At 49.4% G+C, this 25,806-nt stretch overlaps 1 protein-coding gene across 1 annotated transcript in view; it reads right to left on the minus strand.

The window, feature by feature from the left end:
- Positions 1-10,621: 10,621 nt before the first annotated feature.
- LOC139281585 (otoancorin-like) overlaps positions 10,622-25,806 on the minus strand; it is a 116,577-nt gene continuing 101,392 nt past the window's right edge. Inside the window, exons 26-29 of the mRNA XM_070901738.1 lie at positions 22,766-22,902; positions 14,194-14,291; positions 11,711-11,891; positions 10,622-10,758 (exon numbers count right to left, since the gene is read on the minus strand). Of these exons, the coding sequence (XP_070757839.1) occupies positions 10,688-10,758; positions 11,711-11,891; positions 14,194-14,291; positions 22,766-22,902 (487 nt within the window). The 3' untranslated portion in view covers positions 10,622-10,687. The remainder of the gene's footprint in view (positions 10,759-11,710; positions 11,892-14,193; positions 14,292-22,765; positions 22,903-25,806) is intronic.

A 25,806-nucleotide genomic window follows, 5' to 3' on the forward strand; every position in this document is an offset into this window, starting at 1 on the left:
CATGAGATGGTATTCACACCACTGCCAGTGAATGAGCAACAAGAACATTCAGCAGCATGCACAGTCCCTGTGGTCAGCCCGGATAGGCCGGAATCACCACAGGTGACAGACACGCATACCAAGACTCAACAACCAGAGCCCCAACAGTGACGCTCCACGAGAGAGCGCAGACCACCCGAGAGACTTAACCTATGATCCCACTAAGATGTTGAGGGGGAGGTGATGTCATGTATGTAACCTTTATGTAACAACACTGCAATACTGTATATACATAAGAAATGCACACCTTGACCACAGGGGGTGAACTTGTGGGAGACACTCCTCACCTGGTCATCCAGGTATATAAAGGGAGGTCCCACGCAGGGTCATCACTTCTTGGTCCTGTGAATAAAGTTCAGGTCATGGAGTGACCTTGTCCATAGAATGTGTCTCGTGTGGATTTGTGGTATTGTGTAAGGACTTTACAGATTTAGATGAAGGAATTGAGTGTAATATCTCTAAGTTTGCAGATGACACTAAACTGGGTGGCGGTTTGAGCTGTGAGAAGGACGCTAAGAGGCTGCAGGGTGGCTTGGACCAGTTAGGTGAGTGGGCAAATGCATGGCAGATGCAGTATAATGTGGATAAATGTGAGGTTATCCACTTTGGGGGCAAAAACACGAAGGCAGAATATTATCTGAATGGCGGCAGATTAGGAAAAAGGGAGGTGCAACGAGACCTGGGTGTCATGGTTCATTAGTCACTGAAAGTGGGCATACAGGTACAGCAGACAGTGAAGAAGGCAAATGGTATGTTGGCCTTCATAGCTAGGGGATTTGAATATAGGAGCAGGGAGGTCTTACTGCAGTTGTACAGGGCCTTAGTGAGGCCTCACCTGGAATATTTTCAGGTTTGGTCTCCTAATCTGAGGAAAGATGTTTTTGCTATTGAGGGAATGCAGCAAAGGTTCAGCAGACTGATTCCAGGGATGGCTGGACTGTCATATGAGGAGAGACTGGATCAACTGGGCCTTTATTCACTGGAGTTTAGAAGGATGAGAGGGGATCTCATAGAAACGTATAAAATTCTGACGGGGCTGGACAGTTTAGATGCGGGAAGAATGTTCCCGATGTTGGGGAAGTCCAGAACCAGGGGATATAGTCTTAGGATAAGGGGTAGGCCATTTAGGACTGAGATGAGGAGAAACTTCTTTACTCAGAGAGTTGTTAATCTATGGAATTCCCTGCTGCAGAGAGTTGTTGATGCCAGCTCATTGGATATATTCAAGAGGGAGTTAGATATGGCCCTTATGGTTAAGGGGATCAAGGGGTATGGAGAGAAAGCAGGAAAGGGGTACTGAGGGAATGATCAGCCATGATCTTATTGAATGGCGGTGCAGGCTCGATGGGCCGAATGGCCTACTCCTGCAGCTATTTTCTATGTTTCTATGTTTCCCTTCTCTGACACCAATGCTCATCCACTTGAAACAGGATCTGCAGCGTGGACGTAGACACGGCCTCTGGTCGGGTCAGCTGTGACTCTGTGGGTAGCACTCTCGCCTCTGAAACAGAAGGTTGTGGGTTCAAGTCCCACACCAGAGACTTGAGCACATAATCCAGGTTGACACTCGACATAGATTTTACACATCCACGAACAGCAAATCTTCAATTCAGCTAGTACATGAGCAGAACAAATGCAAAGTGAATGTGAATCTATATTTACAACACAGGATTTACACGCCATGGCACATTTTCAGCAGTGACAAGCTAATAACCATTCACAAAGAGGACAGAAAATGCAAATTAAAGAGCTCGAGGCTCCAAATGTAGAATCCGTTCACGCCTTCCACAAACATTCAGATTTCCACCTTGAGTTAAAACCTCTCAACTCAGTCTCATCCATCAAAGCTGCATCAGTAAGTAGAAAGTACATCCATTTTGTGGTCACTTTGTGTTGGTCTCTCAGTAGGGAACTGAAGGCAGTTCTGCCGAACGTGCTTCCTCCATTGGGAATGGCAGGATCTTTACTTTTCTCTGGACCATCCATCCTGTGGCCTCGCTCACAGGCATTATGTCTGCCTGACAGCAACTGGCTTCAAGCTGCCCAAACCCATTCTATGTAGGACTTTATGGTCAACAAACAGAGGCATTCAACCCACTAGTCTACGCTGGAGTCACAGAGGTGACAGACTGGGTGCCTAAATCACTCCTCCCCAAGTGCACTTTAACACAAAAATATAGATCCATATTAATACATGAAATCCGAAATATCACTTGGGGTACACAGGGAGAGTGACTGGACAATGACATATATAACTGAACAACCAAAGCTTTGTGATCTTGTGATTATTTGAATTTTTTGGCAACTCAATTATATATTTTTGTAATGTATGTATGCCTGGGTTTACCTGCCTGGGGGAGCGATCACCGGAGGTCACTGGGCCACAGACACACACGTGTAGCCCTTGTATGTAAAGAAAGCCTCCATGTTTAATCCTCACTTTGAGAGCTAATAAAGTAGTCAGGTCGCACCTGATTGAGTTCTCGGTACTAAGCCTATTGAGTTATTGCATACACGACATTTTCTCATTCCCCCCAAGATCTTGGTATCAGTCCTATTTACAGGTTGAGACGGTCCGGGGCTTTCCGCTCCCTAGTGGATCGTCTCTGTTCAATTCCAGATCTGGGTGAGCTCTCCCAGTCATTCATGACTTGAGGCTGGGTAGCTGATCTAATGGGAGTGGCAGTGTGCATATTGGGGATAGAAGGTCTAGATTCATTGACAACAGCAGGGTCTTCTGATGGCTGAATATGAATTGGTTGGTCATTGATGGTGTCTTCTTCAAGCTGTTCCGGTTCGTCTGTGTGCCGCAATTTTGTCTGATCAATGTGCCTTCTGCATGTTTGCCCATTAGTGAGCCTGACAATAAGCACCCTGTTACCCTCCTTGGCCGTAACAGTGCCAGTGATCCACTTGGGGCCTTGACCATAATTTAGCACATCTGTGACACGGCAGTGCGATCATGATACCACTGCTGATGTAGACGTCCGTTTTCGATGTGATCGTTAAGATCAGGGGTGGACAAGCGAGAGATCTTGAGACCTCTCTTCATCAACAGTTCAGCAGGGGGTACCCCAGTAAGCGTGGGATCTCGTCCTGTAACTAAGCAGTATGCAAAGAACTGTGAGTTACGCGTTTCAGGCTCTGCTTAATGGTTTGGACGGCCCGCTACGCTTGACCATTGGACGGGGGTTTGAATGGTGCTGACCTTACGTGCTTGATACTATTGAGTCTCAAACTCTTGAAATTCCAAACTCGTTGTCGCTCACAATGATGTCGGGCAGACCATGAATGGTGAACATGGCACAAAGGCTCTCAATGGTGGCTGTGGATGTACTGAATGACATGATTACACATTCTATCTATTTGGAATACGCATCCACCACCACCAAAAACATTTTGCCCAGGAAAAGACCCGCATAGTCGATGTGGATCCTCGACCATGGTTTGGATGGCCACGACCACAGACTTAGTGGAGATTCCACTGTGCATTGCTTAACTGCATGCAAGTATTGCACTGATGCACACATGACTCCAAATCAGAGTCAATGCCAGACCACTAAACGTGAGACCTGGCAATGGCCTTCATCACAATACCAGGATGGGTACTGTGTAAATCCTGTACAAATCTCTCCCTGCCTTTCTTGGGCACAACAACACGATTACCTCATAGCAAACAATCAATCAGATTGAATGGATAGTTCGTCTTTGCGATGGTTGTAAGGTTTGGTCTCATCACACACTTCCCTGGGAATGGCCGACCAATCACCACTAAGGACACAACCGATAAGATCGGATCCTGGCTGGTCCAGGTCCTAACTTGTTGAGCAGTGACAGATGACCCTTCACTCTCAAAGGCATCCATGACCAAAAGTAGGTCTGCGGGCTGTGGCGTTTCCACCTCCGACGTGGGCAACGGTAAACGGCTCAATGCATCGACACAATTCTCGGTGCCAGGTCTATGGTGAATGATATAATCATAGGCAGATAATGTCAGCGCCCACCTCTGGATGTGGGGCGACGTTTTGGTACTGATACCTCTATGCTCTGAAAACAAAGATATGAGCGGCTTGTGATCAGTTTCAAGCTCGAAATGAAGCCCAAACAGATATTGGTGCATCTTTTTAACCCCATATATGCAGGCTAAAGCTTCTTTCGCTACAATGCCGTAGGCTCTTTCCGCTTTAGACATGCTTCTTGACACATAGAAACAAACATTGTAGTTTGCCCGACTCATTGGATTGTTGGAGCACGCAACCAACCCCATGTGATGAAGCCATCGCAGGCCAATACTAAACGCTTGCATGGGTCATAATATACCAGCAATTTGTTGGAACAAAGCAGATTTCTAGCCTTCTCGAAAGCTCTATCTTGAGATACACCCCAAACCCAGTTGTCGCCTTTTCTGAGCAGCATGTGCAGTGGCTCTAATAACGTGCTCAATTTAGGTAAGAAATTATCGAGGTAGTTGAGAAGACCAAGGAACAAACACAGCTCCGTCACTTTCTAGGCTTTGGGTGCATTTTTGATGGCCTCTGTTTTCGAGCCCATAGGTCTGATGCCATCTGCAGCAATCTTCCTTCCCAGGAATTCGACTTTCAGTGCCATAAAAATGCACGTTGTCCAGATGGCATAGAACCTCTTTCAGGTTGTGCAGGTGTTCGGCAGTGTCACGCCGTGACCAGAATGTAGTCTTGGAACACCACGGTTCTAAGGACGGACTTCAGTAAACTCTCCATGTTTCTCTAAAATATGGCTGCAGCCAAGCAAATTCCGTATTGATGCATGTAAGTTTCTTAGACGATTCGACAAGCTCCTGTGTCATATAGGCCGACGTCAGATCCAATTTGCTGATCGACTTTTCCCTGGCTAGCGTTAAAAACAGGTCATCAGCCTTTGGTAACGGATACTGATTCTGTCTCGAAACTCAGTTGATCGTAACCTTGTAGTCTCCATAAATCCTGACAGTGCCATTACTCTTTAGCACAGGAACAATGGGACTAGCCCATTCGTTAAATTCGACCGGTGAAATGACCCCTTCACGTTGGAGTCTGTCCAGTTCGATTTTGACCTTCTCCCTCATCATGTATGGGACCGCCCGGACTTTGTGATGGACGGGTCTTGCATCAGAGTCCAGGGGGATCTGAACCGTGGCTCCTGTGAAGTTGCCGATGCCCGGTTCAAGCAGCGAGGGAAATTTGCTCAGCATTTGAGCACACGAAGCGTCATCCACCGATGACGAAGCTTTAATATCGTTCCAGTTCCACTTTATTTTTTCGAGCCATCTCCTGCCGATAGATCATGAACCGCCCCATTGTACGACACCTTGACTGCTGCACTGCCAATCACTGGCATAAGCTCTTTGGTGTAGGTAGGCAATTTTGCATTTACTGGACTCAGCTTGGGTTTCATGGCCTTGGTGTCCCACAGCTTTTCAAAAGTCCTCTGGCTCATAATTGACTGACTCGCACCCGTGCCTAATTCCATTGTTACTGGCACGCCGCCCAATTTTACTTCAATCATTATCGGTTGGCTCTTTGTTAGGAACGAATGTACACTATACACTTCATCCTCGGGTATCTCTGGTTGCATTGCCGAATCTGCTCCTGATCGGTCATCATCATCCACGTGGTCTGTCGCAGCATGCTTGTTGAGCTGCGGACACATCCGCTGAAGGTGCCCCATTTTCGCACAGCCTCTACAAATATACTGCCTGAAACGACACTGATGAGGTCGATGGTTGCCCCCACAACGCCAACAGGGTGAAATCGGATTCGTGCCCAATGGCGGACTTCGAGCAGCTACAGGTTTCACAAACACAGTCGGGTACGCTCTGCCATGTGCAGCTCTGCCAACCGACGACACAATCTGGTGCACAGTACTTGCCGTGGAGTTCCAACTCTGCACGGATATCTGCTTTGTACTATCGACCATGGTCAGGCAAGTCTGGGCGATCGTGATGGCTCTGCTCAGATCCAGCATCTCCGCAGCCAGCAGCTTCCTCAGGATCACTTCGTGGTTTATGCCTATTACAAAGATGTCGCGCAACATGTCTTCCAACGTGGTTCCATTCTTACACGGCCCAGCGAGACGTCTCAGGTCGACAACAAATTCCGCCAAATCCTGGCCCTCAGAATGAACATGCTTGTAAAAGCGATATCTCGTGATAATGATTCCTTCTTTAGGTTTGAGATGGTTTCGAATCAGAGCACACAATTCCTCATCGGTCTTTTCCATTGGATATGCAAGTGAGAGCAGATTCTTTATGAGGCCATAGATTTTTGGACCACAAACCGTGAGGAAAACCGCCCTGCACCTAACTGCGTCAGCTTCTTCCTCCATCTTATTGACCACGAAGTACTGGTCGAGGCGATCTGTAAAATCCTCCCAGTCTTCTCCCTCCACGAATCACTCCAGGATTCCAAAGGTGCTCATTTTTGTTGTTGTGTGTGTGAAAGTTCGTATTGTGGCTCGTTGCCAAATGTTGTGTATGCAATAACTCAATAGGCTTAGTACCGTGAACTCAATCAAGTGGGACCTGACTCTACTTTATTAGCTCTCAAAGTGAGGATTAAACATGGAGGCTTTCTTTATGTACAAGGGCTGCACGTGTGTGTCTGTGGCCCAGTGACCTCTGACGGTCGCTCCCCCTGGTGGCAGGTAAATCCAGGCATACATACATTACAATTTTATTGTTAAAACTATTGTCCAGCCCTACAACACTCCGAGGACTCTGCGCTCCTCCAATTCTGGCCTCTTGTGCATCCCCAATTATAATCACTCCACCATTGGTGGCCGCGACCTGGGGGTCCTTGTGCATGAATCCCAAAAAGTTAGTTTGCAGGTGCAGCAGGTAATCAGGAAGGCGAATGGAATGTTGGCCTTCATTGCGAGAGGGATGGAGTACAAAAGCAGGGAGGTCCTGCTGCAACTGTATAGGGTATTGGTGAGGCCGCACCTGGAGTACTGCGTGCAGTTTTGGTCACCTTACTTAAGGAAGGATATACTAGCTTTGGAGGGGGTACAGAGACGATTCACTAGGCTGATTCCGGAGATGAGGGGGTTACCTTATGATGATAGATTGAGTAGACTGGGCCTTTACTCGTTGGAGTTCAGAAGGATGAGGGGTGATCTTATAGAAACATTTAAAACAATGAAAGGGATAGACAAGATAGAGGCAGAGAGGTTGTTTCCACTGGTCGGGGAGACTAGAACTAGGGGGCACAGCCTCAAAATACGGGGGAGCCAATTTAAAACCGAGTTGAGAAGGAGATCCTTCTCCCAGAGGGTTGTGAATCTGTGGAATTCTCTGCCCAAGGAAGCAGTTGAGGCTAGCTCATTGAATGTATTCAAATCACAGATAGATAGATTTTTAACCAATAAGGGAATTAAGGGTTATGGGGAGCGGGCGGGTAAGTGTAGCTGAGTCCACGGCCAGATCAGCCATGATCTTGTTGAATGGCGGAGCAGACTCGAGGGGCTAGATGGCCTACTCCTGTTCCTAATTCTTATGTTTTTATGTGCCTTCGCTGCATGGGCCCTGAGCTCTGGAACTCCCTCCCTAAACTTCTCTGCCTCTCTCGCCTTTAAGACGCTCGTTAAAACCTACCTCTTTGACCAAGCTTTTGGCCATCTGTCCCAGTTTTTCCTTAAATGTTTCGGTGTCAAATTTGGCTGATAAGCGCTCCTGCGAAGTGTCTTGGGATGGTTTACAATGTTAACGGCGCTATATAAATGTAAGTTGTTGTTAATGGAAGATCCGACCCTTGCACCAACCTGATGTCCTGCCGAATAGATACTTGGATGAGGAATTCTGTGGGATTTGCAGCTGAGTCACTTTGGAAAGCTGTCCATTCAGTGTTTCTGAAACTAGTTATTGGTGGGGAGGCGGGCTGAATGAAGAAGGGGCGAAGGAAACATGGATACCATTTCCCGATGACCACTCATGCCCTCCACGAGCCAGTTGTGGGGTCTTGCACCTTCCTGTATCGGCCATGGTTAGAGGGGCAATAGGGCCTTAGTTTGTGGCCCATGCGGGAACGTACGAGGTGTGCATCAGCCTGAAGGAGCGGCGCAAGTTCCGGCTTTAGGCATGCCCTGCGCATGCATTAAAACCTAGAACTTGCCATCTGTCAAGATTTCTCTCGACCGATCCAACGCATCCCCGGGAAAAGGGCTTTCGTGGGCGGAGAGTTGGGCTATTGGTCCAACTTCTGCCCATCAAACACCCGTAAAAGTGGACACGAGGCCCGCTTTTACCAGTATAAAAGAGTTTTAAAACACAGAAAAATAAAATTTGATCAATACATTTAAAAACCTGTGAAATAAGGCAAGTTTATTTTTAGCCCCTTTAAAGTATGTAAATTTATTTTTCAAAAATACGTGATGGTTTTTCTTGTATTTATTTGAAGTGTCGATGTACTCTTGGGGGTATTCCCATTCATACATATGGGGTTTCTGTACATATGGAATGCCCATAAGCATGAATGGGGATTCCCTTCCATCATTTGTTGGGCCATGTGATAACAGGGACACTCACAAACCCGGGGATACCCAGGCCTCTACCCGCAGGTACCCGGGGAGGCCCAGGACTGCAACTCTCCGAACCTCCTGGACCACCAGGGATGCAGGAATTTTATTTGCGGATCGGAGGCATTTCCCCGCGGGAAGCCTCCGGCCGCAGATCCAGGGCCACAGCTTGTTTGGGTATGGTCTCCGATTGTTCCGCAACGTTAACGGAAAATCAGGGCGCGGAGAACTGGGTCATTCGGCAGGAGCACAAAGTGGGAGGCAGGTTCTCCGTGTTTTGTGCTTATCCTGCCTATATTTAATGTTAGGCAACATGACTGCACAGAAATGTGTCAGCTGTAGCTCAGTGGGCAACACTCTCGCCTCGAGTCAGAAAGTCGTGGGTTCAAAACCCACTCCAGAGACCCAAGTACATAATCTAGGCTGACAGTGCCGCACTATCAGAGGTGCCGTCTTGTGGTTGAGACATTAAACCCTGGCCCCGTCTGCCCTCACAGGTGGATGTATAAGATTCCACGGCCACTATTCGACGAAGAGCAGGGTGCCCGGTGTTCTGATTAATATTTATCCCTCAGCCAACATCACTAAAACAGATTATCTGGTCATTATCACATTACTGTTTGTGGGAGCTTGCTGTGCGCAAATTGGCTGCCGCGTTTCCCACAGTGACCACATTCCAAAAGTACTTGATTGGCTGTCAGGGCTTGGGAACATCCTGAGGTCACAAAAGGTGCTATAGAAATGCAGAGCTTCTTTCTCCCTTTACAGAGGCATGTTGGCCACGATATCTCATTACACCTACCAGTTGATAGGATCTCTCTGCTTTGGGCTTCTCTACTTTGGGCTTACAAGGTTCCCATCGAAAAATCCAGCAAGGCAGAGTTCATGAGGTCAAATCCCACGAGGGCAAGTTGTGAAACTGAATTGAATAAATCTGGTTGTTTGTGGACTGGCACCAGAAAAGGACCATGAAATCTGCCAGTGTGTGTCATAAAAAAAACAATTTGTTCACTAATGGCCTTCAGGGAGCCTGTCAAACCCTATCTGGGCCTATATATGACTCCACGTTAGATTATGTGGATGGATTTGAATGCCCTCAAAGCAACTAGGGATAAGCAACACGTGGTTAGCATGACCCACATCCAGAGTACCGATTTTAAACATCTCTTAGACCTCGAGCTAGTTTGTAATCTGCTCCTGTTAGATGGTTCTGTTCCGTAGGAGCATATTAGAGTGACAATGGACACAACAATGGGAACCGATCAAGAGATGGTCAGCATTTGTGATCTTAAAACACAACAGGGCCGAAATCGCCCTCCGTCTCAAACAGGGCATACCTTCTGTTTTTTTTTTAAAGTGTTCTGTCCACCCCAATTCACGGGGTGGACAATCCGGGGAAATCCAGCTCTTTGGTTTTTTTTGGGAGCGGGATGTGGGGTCGTTAGTGGGGCGGAACAGAACGGTTAAAGGGGCGGGCCACTTTAGTGGCAAACATTGGGCCACCAGGGAGGGTTTCGGCCGGGCCAGCGGTCCGGTACACAAGGGTGGGGGGGGGGGGGGGTGGGTTTCCAGGCTGCCTGTCGGCGGCCCGGCCAAACCCATGGCCACCATTGTCGGACCAACCTGGCAGTCGGCCAACAATTAAAATTAAATGGCGGCCGCGGCAGTGCACCCTCCCCTTTAAGGGCGGACGTGCCCGCACCCAGCCACAAGAAGCTTCCCGCCGGGGAAAGCTGTCAGGGGTACCGAGCGGCAGCCGATCCGCTCCCACGGGGCAATTTCCCACGTGGAGCGGAAAGGGGGTTGCCGCCGGGCGGAAAGGGGTTGGCGGGGCGGCAACACGGGCGGAACGGGTCTTTCTCCTCCGGGAAAATCCACAAGGGCAATTTTCAAAATGGCGGCCCCTCCACGCCATCCGAGCGGTGAGTCCTTACTGACCCTCAAAGAGGCAGTCACAGCTCTTATAGAAAGGGGCAATTTCAGCCCCATCATGAATCCTTATTCAACTTTCCGAAAGTTCATTAGCCTATCACGTTACAGTATAGCAGTCAGACATTCACACTTTTATCTACACGAAAGGGTAACAATATACAAATATTGTGTGTTGGAACACTGGTCCTCAGGCAATAAAATACAGCACGGTGCAGACAGCCCAAAGCAAGAGGCAATTCCTGCCACGGGAAGACGAGCCTGTTAAGAAATATAATTAACAAAGGAAGTGTTAGCAATGGAAGGCACTTTAATCAGTGCAACACAGAAATGTATCTTACCGAATATTTATTTCACAGTTACAGCACTTTGTGATGTTTCTTTTAATCTCCAAAAGTAATTCATATTTAATAATTACAGAATCTTACAGCACAGGAGGCCATTCGGCCCATCGAACCTTTGCCAACTCTTTGAATGAGCGATTCCATTTAATCCCACTCCCCCCGCTCTTTCCTCATTCAAGTATTTATCCCATTTCCTTTTGAAATTTATTACTGAATCTGCTCCCACTGCACTTTCAGGCGTGTTCCAGATCACAGCAACTCGCTGCGTAAAACTTTTAACTGTTGATGGAAGTTTCAACAACAACCTACATTTATATAGTGCCTTTTCATAGTAAAACATCCCAAGGCTCTTCACAAGAGCAATATTGACACCAACCAAAGAAAGAAACATTAGGACAGGTGACCAAAAGCTTGGTCAAAGAGGTACATTTAAGGAGCATCTTAAAAGGAGGAAAGAGAGAGGTAGAGAGGGAATGCCAGAGCTTGGGGCCCAGGCAGCTGAAGGCACAGCCGCCAATGGTGGAGCGATTAAAATTGGGGATGTGCAGAAGGCCAGAATTGGAGGAGCGCAGAGATCGCAGAGGGTTGTGGAGCTGGAGGAGGTTACAGCAATAGGGAGGGGTGAGGCTATGGAGGGATTTGTGCACAAGGATGAGAATTTTGAAATCGAGGTGTTGCTGGACCGGGAGCCAATGTAGGTCAGCGGGCACAGGGGTGATGGATGAATGGGACTCAGTGCGAGTTAGGACATGGGCTGCAGAGTTTTGGAAATTAAGTTCAATGATGAATCTCTGTTTTGTACCCACAGGTATCAGATGTATACACAATAGGACGTTCACAACTCGGCACAGAAACAGTTATACACTCACTACCTGTGACTGGAGGAGGAGGAGGAGGAGAAGTCGTGGGATGCATCTCATTTAAATTGGCTCCATCTACTGCTGCCCGCAGGCTGGAAATCTGCTCTGGGCTCAGTGCAGCTTTCTGGGACTCTGTCACAACGGCTGCATTCTCGGGTCCGAGGCTTGCTAGCTGCTTCAGGGAGAGCGCCTACAAAAAAACACACACACAAATTACCCGTCTATCAATCGTGAATCTACCATTCCTTGTGATACTCAACTGTGGCTCAGCAGGTAGCATCCTCGCCTCCGAGTCAGAAGGTTGTGGGTTCAAGTCCCACTCTGGAGACTTGAGCACATAATCCAGGCTGACACTCCCAGTGCAGTGCTGTCGGAGGAGCAGTACTGAGCGAGCGTCGCACTGTCGGAGGGGCAGTACTGAGGGAGTGCTGCAGTGTCAGAGGGGCAGTGCCGAGGGAGCGCCGCACTGTCGGAGGGGCAGTGCTGAGGGAGCGCCGCACTGTCGGAGGGGCAGTACTGAGGGAGCGCCGCACTGTCGGAGGGGCAGTACTGAGGGAGTGCTGCAGTGTCAGAGGGGCAGTGCCGAGGGAGCGCCGCACTGACGGAGGGGCAGTGCTGAGGGAGCGCCGCACTGTCGGAGGGGCAGTACTGAGGGAGTGCTGCAGTGTCAGAGGGGCAGTACTGAGGGAGTGCTGCAGTGTCGGAGGGGCAGTACTGAGGGAGTGCTGCAGTGTCGGAGGGGTAGTACCAAGGCAGCGCGCACTGTCGGAGGGGCAGTACTGAGGGAGTGCTGCAGTGTCGGAGGAGCAGTACTGAGGGAGTGCTGCTCTGTCGGAGGGGTAGTACCAAGGCAGCGCGCACTGTCGAAGGGGCAGTACTGAGGGAGTGCTGCAGTGTCGGAGGGACAGTACCGAGGCAGCGCCGCACTGTCGGAGGGGCAGTGCCGAGGGAGCGCCGCACTGTCGGAGGGGCAGTGCTGAGGGAACGCCGCACTGTCGGAGGGGCAATGCTGAGGGAGCACTGCACTGTCGGAGGTGCTGTCTTTTGGATGAGACGTTAAACCGGGACCCTGTCTGCTGTCTCAGGTGGATGATAAAGATCCCATGGCACTATTTTGAAGAAGAGCAAGGGAGATCCCCCCCGGTGTTCTATCCCTCAATAAACATCACTAAAACAGAGAATCTGGTCATTATCTCATTGCTGTTTGAGGGAGCTTGCTGTGTGCAAATTGGCTGCAGCATTTCCTACATTACAACAGTGACTATATTTCAAAAGTACTTCATTGGCTGTAAACTGCGTCTGGACGGCTTGAGGTTGGAAAAGGCGCTATTGAAATGCAAGTCTTGCTTTTTCTGCTGCACTAAGGTTGGATTATGTTGCTGAAACTCCCAGCAGCCACAATGCAATAGGGTTTCCCTTTGCATTTGCAATTCCCCCAAATTTGAGTCGCTTCTTTGGGTTTGTTTTGAGGGAGTCATCTCCCGCACACTGAATGAATGGCTGTCGACTATTTATCATTTTATCTGTTTGGCAGCCTCTCTAGCACCATAAGGCACAAGTCAGGAGTGTGATGGAATACTCTCCACTTGCCTGGATGGGTGCAGCTCCAACAACACTCAAGAAGCTCAACACCATCCAGGACAAAGCAGTCGCTTGATTGGCCCCCCATCCACCACCTTCAACATTCACTCCCTCCACCACCGGCGCACCGTGGCTGCAGTGTGTACCATCTACAAGATGCACTGCAGCAACTCGCCAAGGCTTCTTCGGCAGCACCTCCCAAACCCGCGACCTCTACCACCTAGAAGGACAAGGGCAGCAGGTGCATGGGAACACCACCACCTCCACGTTCCCCTCCAAGTTGCACACCACCCTGACTTGGAAATATATCGCCGTTCCTTCATCGTCACTGGGTCAAAACCCTGGAACTCCCTCCCTAACAGCACTGTGGGAGCACCTTCACCACACGGACTGCAGCAGTTCAAGAAGGCGGCTCACCACCACCTTCTCAAGGGGCAGTTAGTGATGGGCAATAAATGCCGGCTTTGCCAGCGACACTCATCCCGAGAATGAATTAAAAAGACAATACGATCTCTCGGAATGTAAATTGGAGCCAGATTTTGGAGAGCTGTACCCTAAACAAAAGCAGTACTTGTTTTGCTAAGGTGGCGGTTTTAAGAAACCAGTGTGTAGCCAGCAACTTCCCCATTCAATGAAACTTTTTAGGTCATTCATCTGCTACAAGTGTCTGAAGTACTGCGTGTGGCTATGTCCAGTATTACAGGGCTGGGACACTTCCCCACTGCTAGCTGTAACTCACTGGATCACGAGAGGAAGGGGAAGCTCCAACAATAAACAATTTTCCATTCCGATTTTGAAGAATCCTCCGCTTCTCTAAACTCAAAACAAAACCTCAGGCTGAAAATACTAATGGTCTTGATCGGGATTTAGGAGCTCGGGATTTAGGAGCCCGGTGTGCCTTCTCTACTCACTTTAAACACGTTGCTGGGTAGAGCAGCTATTGCCTCTGGCTGAAAGTACGGCATCAGGTCCTCAGTCAGGATCTTTATCTCGGCCATGCTGATCCCAGCTGTGAAGAGAAGCACAATAAACAGTGAGCAGCCTAAGCTCGCAGCATGACCCAACCCCCGGCCCCTCCCTCACTGCGATCGCTTTATTGCACTTACTTTTGGCTCTAATTAACGGCTCGTTTTAATTAATCTTCCTTCTGCTTTAGGACAGCGAATTGTTTCAATCGGGAGTTTCCTTGTGCACCAATTGCAAATGTCCCCTCCTACAGGCTGGTGTGGAGCATAAACCCTGGCACGGACCTGTTGGGCCCAATGGCCTGTTTCTGTGCTGTGAATACCTGTACTATGTAATACAGGTGCAGCACCATAATCCGAGGCCGTTCCGGATTCCACGTTTTTCCGGACTTTGGAACGCCTTTGACGTCACGAATCCGGAAACACCAGAGTCCAGGTTCACCCAAGCCCAGGTTCGGACATTTCCAGATTTTGGAATATCAGAAAGGGGGGTGAGGGAGGGCTTCTCCGCCGAGGAGCTGTTCGGGCGTGCCGGCGAGGAGGCCCCAAGGTAAGGACAGCAGCAGCGAACGAGGCCAGAGGTCAGGCAGCGGCGGGGCCCCCAAGAGATTGGCAGGGTCCAGATTCCCAGAACATTTTACGTATTCCGGACGACCCTGCCACCGATCGGTCCGGAATCCAGAGCTCCAGGTTTTGGATGCTGCACCTGTACTGTGTATTGGTTTGAGCGATTGGCTGGCGATACCAAAGAACTGTTTTGAACTCAATGACGGAGAGCATGACAGCCATGTCCAATTCTATTCCCATCGGTTACCTGCAGTTGTACTCTCTAGCCAGAGGACAGGGGAGGGGGGAGGGGTCACGAGACAGTGATTTTTTAAAAATGTATTCGTTCATGAATGTGGGTGTCACTGGCAAGGCCGGCATTTATTGCCCATCACTAACTGCCCCTCGAGAAGGTAATGGTGAGCCACCGCCTTGAACCGCTGCAGTCCGTGTGGTGAAGGTGCTCCCACAGTGCTGTTAGGGAGGGAGTTCCAGGATTTTGACCCAGCGACGATGAAGGAACGGCGATATATTTCCAAGTCAGGATGGTGTGTGACTTGGAGGGGAACGTGGAGGTGGTGGTGTTCCCATGCACCTGCTGCCCTTGTCCTTCTAGGTGGTAGAGGTTGTGGGTTTGGGAGGTGCTGCTGAAGAAGCCTTGGCAAATTGCTGCAGTGCATCTTGTAGATGGTACACACTGCAGCCACGGTGCGCCGGTGGTGGAGGGAGTGAATGTTTAAGGTGGTGGATGGGGTGCCAATCAAGCGGGCTGCTTTGTCCTGGATGGTGTTGAGCTTCTTGAGTGTTGTGGGAGCTGCACTCATCCAGGCAAGTGGAGAGTATTCCATCACACTCTTGACTTGTGCCTTGTAGATGGTAGAAAGGCTTTGGGGAGTCAGGAGGTGAGACACTTGCCACAGAATACCCAGCCTCTGACCTGCTCTTGTTGCCACAGTTTTTATGTGGCTGGTTCAGTTAAGTTTATGGTCAATGGTGACCCCCAGGATGTTGATGGTGGGGGATTCAGCGATGGTAATGCTGTTAAATGTCAAGGGTCGGTGGTTAGACACTAGCTTGTTGGAGATAGTCATTGCCTGGCACTTGTGTGCCGTGAATGTTACTTGCCACTTATCAGCCCAAGCCTGAATGTTGTCCAGGTCTTGCTGTATGCGAGCATGGACTGCTCCATTATCTGAGGAGATGCGAATGGCACTGAACACTGTGCAATCAACGAACATCCCCACTTCTGACCTTATAATGGAGGGAAGGTCACTGGTGAAGTATTTGAAGATGGTTGGGCCTAGGACACTGCCCTGAGGAACTCCTGCAGCAATGTCCTGGGGCTGGGATGATTGACCTCCAACCATCATCTTCCTTTGTGCTCGGTATGACTTCAGCCAGTGGAGAGTTTTCCCCCTGATTCTCACTGACTTCAGTTTTACTCAGGCTCCTTGATGCCACACTCGGTCAAATGCTGCCTTGATATCAAGGGCAGTCACTCTCACCTCACCTCTGGAATACAGCTCTTTAGTCCATGTTTGGACCAAGGCTGTAATGAGGTCTGGAGCCGAGTCTGGAACTGGCGGAACCCAAACTGCGCATCAATGAGCAGGTTATTGGTGAGTAAGTGCCACTTGATAGCACTGTCGACGACACTTTCCATCACTTTACTGAGAATAGACTGATAGGGCGGTAATTGGCCGGATTGGCTTTTTATGGACAGGACATACCTGGGCATTGTCGGATAGATGCCAGTGTTGTAGCTGTACTGGAACAGTTTGGCTAGAGGCGCGGCTAGTTCTGGAGCACAAGTCTTCAGCACGACAGCCGGGATGTTGTTGCGGCCCATAGCCTTTGCTGTATCCAGTGCGCTCAGCCTTTTCTTGATATCACGTGGACTGAATCAAATTGGCTGAAGACTGGCTTCTGTGATGGTGGGAACCTCAGGAGGAGATGGTTTAAACGCTTCAGCCTTGTCTGTTGCACTCACGTGCTGGGCTCCACCATCAGTGAGGATTGGAATATTCACGGCACCTCCTCCGTTAGTTGCTTAATGGTCCACCACCATTCACGACTGGATGTGTCAGGATTACAGAGCTTTAAGCTGATCTGTTAGTTGTGGGATCGCTTAGCTCTCTATAGCATGCTGTTTCCGTTGTTTAGTATGCATGTAGTCCTGTGTTGCAGCTTCCCCAGGGTGGCACCTCATTTGTAGGTATGTCTGGTGCTGCTCCTGGCATACTCTTCCACACTCCTCATTGAACCAGGGTTGGTCCCCTGGCTTGATGGTAATGGTAGAGTGAGGGATATGTCGGGCCATGAGGTTACAGATTGTGGTGGAATACAATTCTGCTGCTGATGGCCCACAGCGCCTCATGGTTACCAGTTTTGAGCTGCTGGATCTGTTCTGAATCTATCCCATTTAGCACGGTGGTAGTGCCACACAACACGATGGAGGGAGTCCTCCGGAGAAGATGGCACTTCGTCTCCGCAATGACAGTACGGTGTTCGCTGCTACCAATGCTGTCATGGACGGATGCATCTGTGACAGGTAGACAGGAGAACGGGCTCAAGTAGGTTTTTCCCTCGTGTTGGTTCTCTCACCACCTGCTGCAGGCCCAGTCTGGCAGCTATGTCCCTCAGGACACAGCCAGCTCGGTCAGTATTGGTACTACCGAGCCACTCTTGGTGATGGACATTGAAGTCCCCCACCCAGAGTACATTCTGTGTCCTTGCTACCCTCAGTTCTTCTTCCAAGTGGTGTTCAACATGGAGGAGTACTGATTCATCAGCTGAGGGAGGGCAGTAGGTGGTAATCAACAGGAGGTTTCCTTGCCCATGCTTGACCTGAAGCCACTAGACTTCATGGGGTCTGGAGTCAATGTTGGGCACTCCCAGGGTCATTCCCTCCCGACTGTATACCACTGTGATGCCACCCCTGGTGGGTCTGTCCTGCCGGTGGGACAGGGCATACCCAGGGATGGTGATGGTGTGTCTGGAACATTGGCTCAAAGGTAAGATTCTGTGAGTATGACGATGTCAGGCTGTTGATTGACTAGTCTGTGGGACCACTCTCCCTACTTTTGACACAAGTCCCCAGATGTTGGTGAGGAGGGCTTTCCAGGGTCGACTGGGCTGGTTGTGTCGCTGTCGTGTCTGAAGCTCGTGCAGAGGTCCTTGCTGGGTGGTCCGTCCGGTTTTATTCTTCCTATTGTTTCTTGTAGCAGTTTGTTACAACTGAGTGTCTCGCTGGGCCATTTCAGAGGACAGCTAAGAGTCAACCACATTGCTGTGGGTCTGGAGTCACATATAGGCCAGACCGGGTAAGGACGGCAGATTTCCTTCCCTCAAGGTCATTAGTGAACCGGAGGGGTTTTTACGACAATCCGATAGTTTCATGGTCACCATTACCGACACTAGCTATTTATTCCAGATTTATTTAATTAATTGAATTTAAATTCCCCAGCTGCCATAGTGGGATTTGAACTTGTGCCCCGCGGATCATTAGTCCAGGCCTCTGGATTCTAGTCCAGTAACATAACCATGTTGCGTCAATGCATGAGGACCAGGTCTCTGAATGAGGCCTCCCTCAGTAGCTGGCAGGTGGCAACAGATTTCTCGTCACAGCGAGGGCCGTCACAGGAACAGGGTCACGTTCCATTGCAGTTGGAGATACACAAGCATTTAGCAGAAACTTCAAGCAGCCATTGATGTTGTTCAGAGATTATTTTAGGGATAATTTTAACCTAATCCGTCCGTCAGAAATCTGATGGAATCGGATGCAACGCTCCCGGATGTTACTCCCCATGGTGGTGAATCGAGAGCAATACCGGGAGGGGAGGGGCAGAGGGGACACACCAGCCCCCCCGATCTCGAGGCTGCCCCACCCTGCGACTTGGTTCAAATTACTCCCAAAAGTAATCATTAAAAAATCCATTTAACACAAAATAATGACTTATATTATATACAATGCTTCATTTATATTAAGTTCTGTTGTTAATCCTAAAATTGACAGATTGACAGTGTGTCTGTGCCGTAGGATATAAGGCCAGACTTTCACATGGTTATACTGAGATTCGCTTCATTACCCTAAACTGGAGCCTCGATGCTGTGGTGATGCTCTTTTGGTAACCCTAAATGACCGATGCTTTTTCTGTACCACTCGAGATGTCAGAATGGGGGTTGAGAGTCAGGGAGGAGACGGTGATGTGCCATTGAGCCAAGTTTAAAACAAGACCATTGTCCGAACTCATCTCTGTAACCTCCTCCAGCCCCACAACTCCCTGAGATCTCTGCACTCCTCCAATTCTGCCCTCTTGCACATCCCCAATTTTCATCGCTGTACCATCGGTGGCCGTGCCTTCAGCTGCCTGGGCCCCAAGCTCTGGAATCTCCTCCCTAAACCTCCCCGCCTCTCTCTCCTCCTGTAAGATGCTTTTTAAAGTCCTATCTCGCTGACCATCTGTCCCAAAATCTCCTTATGTGGCTCGGTGTCTATGCTTGATTGATTACACTCCTGTGAAGCGCCTTGGGACTTCTCACGGTGTTAAAGGTGCTATATAAATACAAGTTATTGTTGTAGTAGTTGGGAGATGTGGAAAGCGGGCTTTTGGAGGGTTGAATTGGCTGTGATGTGCATATCACAAAAATTCACCTTCCCAAGAGTATCCTTGCTCATCATCTCTGTGGCTACTTGCCGCTCTGTGCCCTCCCCTCTTGGCAAACGGTGTAATCCGTTTCAGTCATTCTGTAAAGTTGTGGGCCTGGGGCTCACACCAGGAAAAGAACCATTGCAAGCTGCTGGGATGTTGCAATAACTCAGCAGGTTCACTTCTGTCCTACATGTGACATCATCCCACACATGGTCGACTCATTCCCTCAAGGCTACTCGGGATAGACAATAAACCAGTTCCACCCACGTCCCAAGTTCACATTCCACTAAAGTTTTGGTGGACATTTCATACATGTTCTCGGCATATAAAATGTTCTTCTGTTAAGAACATAAGAAATAGGAGAAGGAGGTGGTCATCCAGCCCCTCGAGCCTGCTCCGCCATTCAATACGATCGTGGCTGATCCGATCATGGACTCGGGTCCACTTCCCTGTCCGCTCCCCATAACCCCTTATCGTCAACAAACTTGGCCGTGTTACACTCGGTCCCTTCATCCACATCGTTAAACAATGTTGAACAATGAATCGCTCCACAAGAACTCCCGCTAGATGAAGAGCTCCCTTTTCCCCACTCTCTCCCAACTATTAGAATCTCTCTATCCACCCACCCCCACATAGCCAAACACCAACCCCACCCACTCAAACACCCACACTCCTACTCACATACCCACCCACACACCCACCCCCAACCCAACCCACTCAAACACCCCCCTAACCCAACCCATCCACACACCCCTAACCCAACCCAGCCACACACCCCCCCTTACCCAACCCAGCCACACACCCCCCCTAACCCAACCCACACACCCCCCCCTAACCCAACCCACACACCCCCCCTAACCCAACCCACACACCCCCCCTAACCCAACCCACACACCCCCCCTAACCCAACCCACTCCACCCCCCCTAACCCAACCCACCCACACACACCCCCTAACCCAACCCACCCACTCCACCCCCCCCAACCCAACCCACCCACACAACCCCACTAACCCAACCAACCCACACACTCCCCCAACCCAACCCAACCCACATACCCACCCACCCAAACACCCACACTCTTACCCACCCACACCCCCAACCCAACTCACCCACATACTCACCCCCACACACCCTCTTTTGCCTGCTGGTCAAGCTCTATCAATCCTTAACCATCAGCCTCCCCATTTTCCAGTAAGGGCCACTGTACCAATCAGGTTCCTTTTTTTAAACTCCCTTTCTTAACTCAGAGGCACTGAGGCCAATTGCCTTACCTCCGACTACCACCCAACACAGCGCAGTCTGGGGATTGACCCCACGTTTCCTGTTGTGTGTGGCTCAGTGTGACACTGGAGTTATCACCACTTGCTGTTCCCCAGCTCTGTTCCTCCGTCAGTTCATTGCCTCCTGTCGCCTCATTCTGATTTTTTGCGTAACAATTTTGGGTTTCATTTTCTCCATCATTTTGCACAATTTCAATTTTTGTTTTTAAAACGGTATTAAAAAACTGCAATTGATCTTTATTAGTGTCAGCTGTGGCTCAGTGGGCAGCATTCTCATCTCTGAGTCAGAAGGTTGTGGGTTCAAGATTCACTCCAGCGACTTGAGCACAAAAAAAATCTAGGCTGACAATCCCAGTGCAGTGCTGAGGGAGTGCTGCACTGTTGGAGGTGCTGTTTTTCGGATGAGATATTAAACTGAGGCTCCGCCTACTCTCTCAGGTGGACGTAAAAGATCCCGTGGCACTATTCCGAAGAAGAGCAGGGAGTTCTCCCTGGTGTCCTAGCCCAATATTTATCCCTCAATCAACATAACAAAAAAAATTATCTTGTCATTATCACATTGCTGTGTGTGGGAACTTGCTGTGCACAAATTGGTTGCCACGTTTCCCACATTACAACAGTGACTACACTTGAAAAAGTACTTCATTGGCTGTAAAGCGCTTTGGGACGTCCGGTGGTTGTGAAAGGTGCTATATAAATGCAAGTCTTTCTTTTTCTTTATTACCAGAGGGGGCAGGGGGGGATCTTTATGCCTCGGGCAGTATGGGATCAGCTCGGGCGCTGTGTGTAATGGGCGGCCAATGAGATACCACACGCTTTGTGCCACTGCCAGAGGCAGATTTCTTGGCCTGAGCGTTTTACCTACTTAGAGTTGGTGCCGTTCTCGGGAGATTTAGTAGGAGGGACTGTGTCTGTCGTGGAGCAAATTGTACATGAAGGAGGAAATGGGCTTGATGGGATCAATGGCCTTTTCCCATTCCTCGATCTCTTACATTCTCAAGTCCTATTTCTGTTTCTAGTTCTTGTGATGTGTGAGTCTTCTCAGGTCGAGCAGAGGTCGCACTAGCCCAGCTGGGGGCACTTCTCCTGTCTGCCGACGAATTTAGCTTATTCACGGCATTTGGCCCCGGGTGATTCCAAAGTTGCGAGTAGAGTAGCTTTGTTTCTTCCTCTCTGGCCATGTATGCCTGAGCAACCAGGGTGGCTTTGGCTAAGTCCAAGTCTTCCTCCGCTAGCAATTTGCGGAAAATCCCTTCGTGCCCGATTCCCAAAACAAAAAAGTCTCTTAACATTTCTTCAAGAACTGCCCCGAATTTGCATGGCCCAGCAAGACGCCTTAGCTCAGCGATGAACACTGCCATGTCTTGGCCTACCCCGCGCCGCTGGGTGTAGAAACGGTACCTCGTCATGAGCGCACTGCATTTCAGCTTTAGGTGATTTCGAACTAGCTCGCACAGTTCTTCGTAACTTTTCTCAGCGGGTTTCGTCGGGCCCAGTCGGTCCTTGATCAATGCGTATGTCCGTGATCCGCAGACCGTGAGGAGGACAGCCCTGCATTTGCTGGCATTCGTGTCTCCCTCCAAGTCCTTCGCGGCAAAGCATTGATTGAGTTGGTCAATGAAGTCATCCCAATCTTCCCCGACGCAATATCGCTCGATGTAGTCAATGGTGGCCATAGCTGCGTGTTAGTATCCCATCCTCGTCGCCAGTTGATACATAGGCTTATCACTACAATAAATCACACGTGGCCCATTGCTGGAGCTGATCACCTTGTGACCTTTAGGTTTAATGTAAACTCCAAAGGTGAGCCCTGCAGGGGGAGCCCGCTTTATATCGGGAGGCAGCACGAGGTGCAGTAATGTGTGCCTCCCGGGCTTTCCCCATCTGTTGGCTGTTGCATGTAATTACATGGTACAGAGCATGGCTGCAAATACATCACACTGGTGGTCTCTATTTCCCCGGGCTATTTCCTCACATAGTCGTTTCCCGCCATCACGCGCTCCCACGCTCCCCGCCTCACCAATTTGCCAAATCTCTGACCTGCTACCGTTCCAACCTCCTGCAGATTGAAGTTGCTCCAAGCGCTGACAATTCCAAAACCGTTTCTCGCTTTCGCCAACAATTGCTGGAGGACCTCCACCGTGCAGACGATCTCCCCGATCCTCGCAGCCGCCACACTGCAGACAACACAAGAGTCGGAGTGTAATTCAACAGGCAGGAAGGCACTGGGCTGGGCCCCCCAGAGCTCGGGGTGTTCCAATCCCACCGTGCTACGCTGCGAAATTCAATTCAGTGATTTGCAGGGTGGGCACCAGAGTATGACAACAAAAGGTATCGTTTTGGTGTAAAAATCCAACTACAGTCCCTGCCGCTTACAGCCTCCATGCCGGGGTCATTCAGCCGACTCCCCGCCTCTCTTCTGCGGCTACGTTTGCGCCAGGCTGCCCCGGGAGATAGAGCACGCGGTGTCCACCGGCCCGCTTGGGGCATTCTGTGACCAGCGGGCACTGAGGGCATCATCGACACCTGGAACCTCATTTTGTTACATTTCCTTTAAAATTGGAATCATTTACAGTTTATTGCTGGCGCTCCTTCAAAAAGGGGGAGCTTTAACAGGGTTAAAAAAGTTAGCATTCGTGTGAACGCGATTTGCCCACTGTCTGCAATGGGCGGGAGAACGGCCAGGGAAAGTTTACTCTCTTCTCTCTTACCCCCCCCGTAACCAGTCAGCCACATCTCCCCGATTGCCAGCCTCTTCAATGGGAGCAGGTCAGAGGTTCGCACAAAGCTTTCGCGTCTGCCACTGTGACTGGACAGGTCCGGGTAAAACAAAATGGAGTTAGGTCACAGTGATCTCACTGAATGGCAGAGTGGGCTCAAGGGGCTGAATGGCCTCCCCCTGTCCCTATTTAAACAGTGGGGACTGTGGTTCACAAACATCCTTCGAGGAAGGCAACCTGCCACTCCGACACACGACACCAGTCCCACATTGCGTGTTTGATCCGGAAGGCCCGCAGGGCAACTAGGCAGCTTACGAGGATCCCGGAGTTATTTAATACAAATGCAAAATCAAGAGAAAGCCAACAAAAAAGGCAGGAAGGACTTTTCCTGTCACTGTTTCTGGAGAGAGACAGACGTATATCGCACACGAATTAAATCGTATTACAGTATATCGCACACAAATGATATCGCATTACGTGCACTGTAAATTGGGAAAGTCCCACATGGCTCTTATTGTCAAAGATTTCACAGCTGCCCGTTTGTTGGGAAAATGTAACCATCTCAAATATTTTTTGTATGGCATAATAGCCAAAGGTCAAAGGTGGCCAGATGCAAAAATCAAAATCCATAATTTGACATTAACCCGACTTTTGTGAAAATGATCCTGTATGAAATTGCCTGAGCTACATTATAATATTCCACATAGAATCAGACCAGTACAGGACAGAAGGAGGCCATTTGGCCCATCGAGTCCGTGCTGGCTCTCTCTCTCGAAGCAATCCAGTCAGTCCCACTCCCCCGCTCGTTCCCCATATTTATGCAATTTTTTTCTCCTTCAAGTATTTACCCAGTTCCTTTTCGAAAGCTACTATTCAATCTGTTTGCACCAACCGATCAGTAAAGTGCCGTAACCTGCAGGGTTACGGACCTAGAGCTGGTAATTGGGATTAGACTGGGTGACCTTTTGTTGGACGGCACAGATATAATGGTAAGTACTGCAGGGAATAGAATACGGCCAGGGTAATCTCCTGGACTAGTTTCGATTGCCTGGGTGGGTCGGAGAGGAATTTTCCCAGATTTTTTTCTCCCTAAATCAGTCTGGGTTTTTATCTGTTTTTTGCCTCCCCAGATGATCACATGGCTCCGGTTGGGGTGGTGTAGAATGTTTCAGTGCAAGGGGTGTCGCAGTTGTGTGGGGCGGACTGGTCGGGCCGGAAGCTCTTTACCTGTCCGTCATTGTTCACAGGTTTATTTGTAACCTTCAGGGCTGCTGACCGAGGGCCGTGTGGCTCTTTGTCGGCCGGCGAGGACACGATGGACCGGAATGGCCTCCTTCTGTGCTGTAAATTTCTATGTTTCTATTTGATGCTTGCCGTACTGTTAATAATTTCCAAGGGCCCTTCGCCTGAAACCCTTGGATGACTTGCTGCTCAGCCTGCCGCTGGGAATTGTCAGAGCTGGAATCCCATGCCATTCCATACTTGGAGCAACAGAAAGCAGTCGGAAATGTCTGCAGAGATTCTACACATCAAGGCAAAGGGCCTGATTAAAATACACCTATTTCACACAACAATTTTTCTTTTTATGCTTCCACTTGTCAACTGCCACATTTTATAAATGTCCCCCGAGGTATTTTTTAAAAATTCATTTATGAGATGGGCGTCGCTGGCAAGGCCAGCATTTATTGCCCTTGTGAAGGTGGTGGTGAGCCGCCATTTCTAACTACAGGCCAGTCAGCAAAATTATTGGAAAACATTCTGACGGACAGGATAAATCTTCATTTAGAAAGACATGGATTAATCAAGGACAGTCAGCATGGGAAGGTCGTGTCTGACTAACTTGATTGAATTTTTCGAAGAGGTAACCTGGAGGGTCGATGAGGGCAGTGCCTATGATGTAGTGTATATGGATTTTAGCAAAGCTTTTGATAAGGTCCCACATGGCAGTAAAAGCCCATGGGATCCAGGACAAAGTGGCAAGTTGGATCCAAAATTGGCTCAGAGGCAGGAAGCAAAGAGTAATGGTCGATGGGTGTTTTTGCGACTAGAAGGCTGTATCCAGTGGGGTTCCACAGGGCTCAGTACTAGATCCCTTGCTTTTTGTGCTATATATCAATGATCTAGACTTGAATATAGGGGGTATGATTAAGAAGTTTGCAGATGATACTAAAATCAGTTGTGTGGTTGCTAATGAAGGAGAAAGCTGCGGACTGCAGGAAGATATCAATGAACTGGTCAGGTGGGCAGAACAGTGGCAAATGGAATTCAATCCGGAGAAGTGTGAGGTAATGGATTTGGGGAGGTCTAACAAGGAAAGGGAATACACATTAAATGGTGGGATACTGAGAAGTGTAGAGGAAC

This window comes from Pristiophorus japonicus, chromosome 15, assembly GCF_044704955.1.
Source record: "Pristiophorus japonicus isolate sPriJap1 chromosome 15, sPriJap1.hap1, whole genome shotgun sequence".
In the NCBI taxonomy this organism is placed as follows: Eukaryota; Metazoa; Chordata; class Chondrichthyes; family Pristiophoridae; genus Pristiophorus; species Pristiophorus japonicus.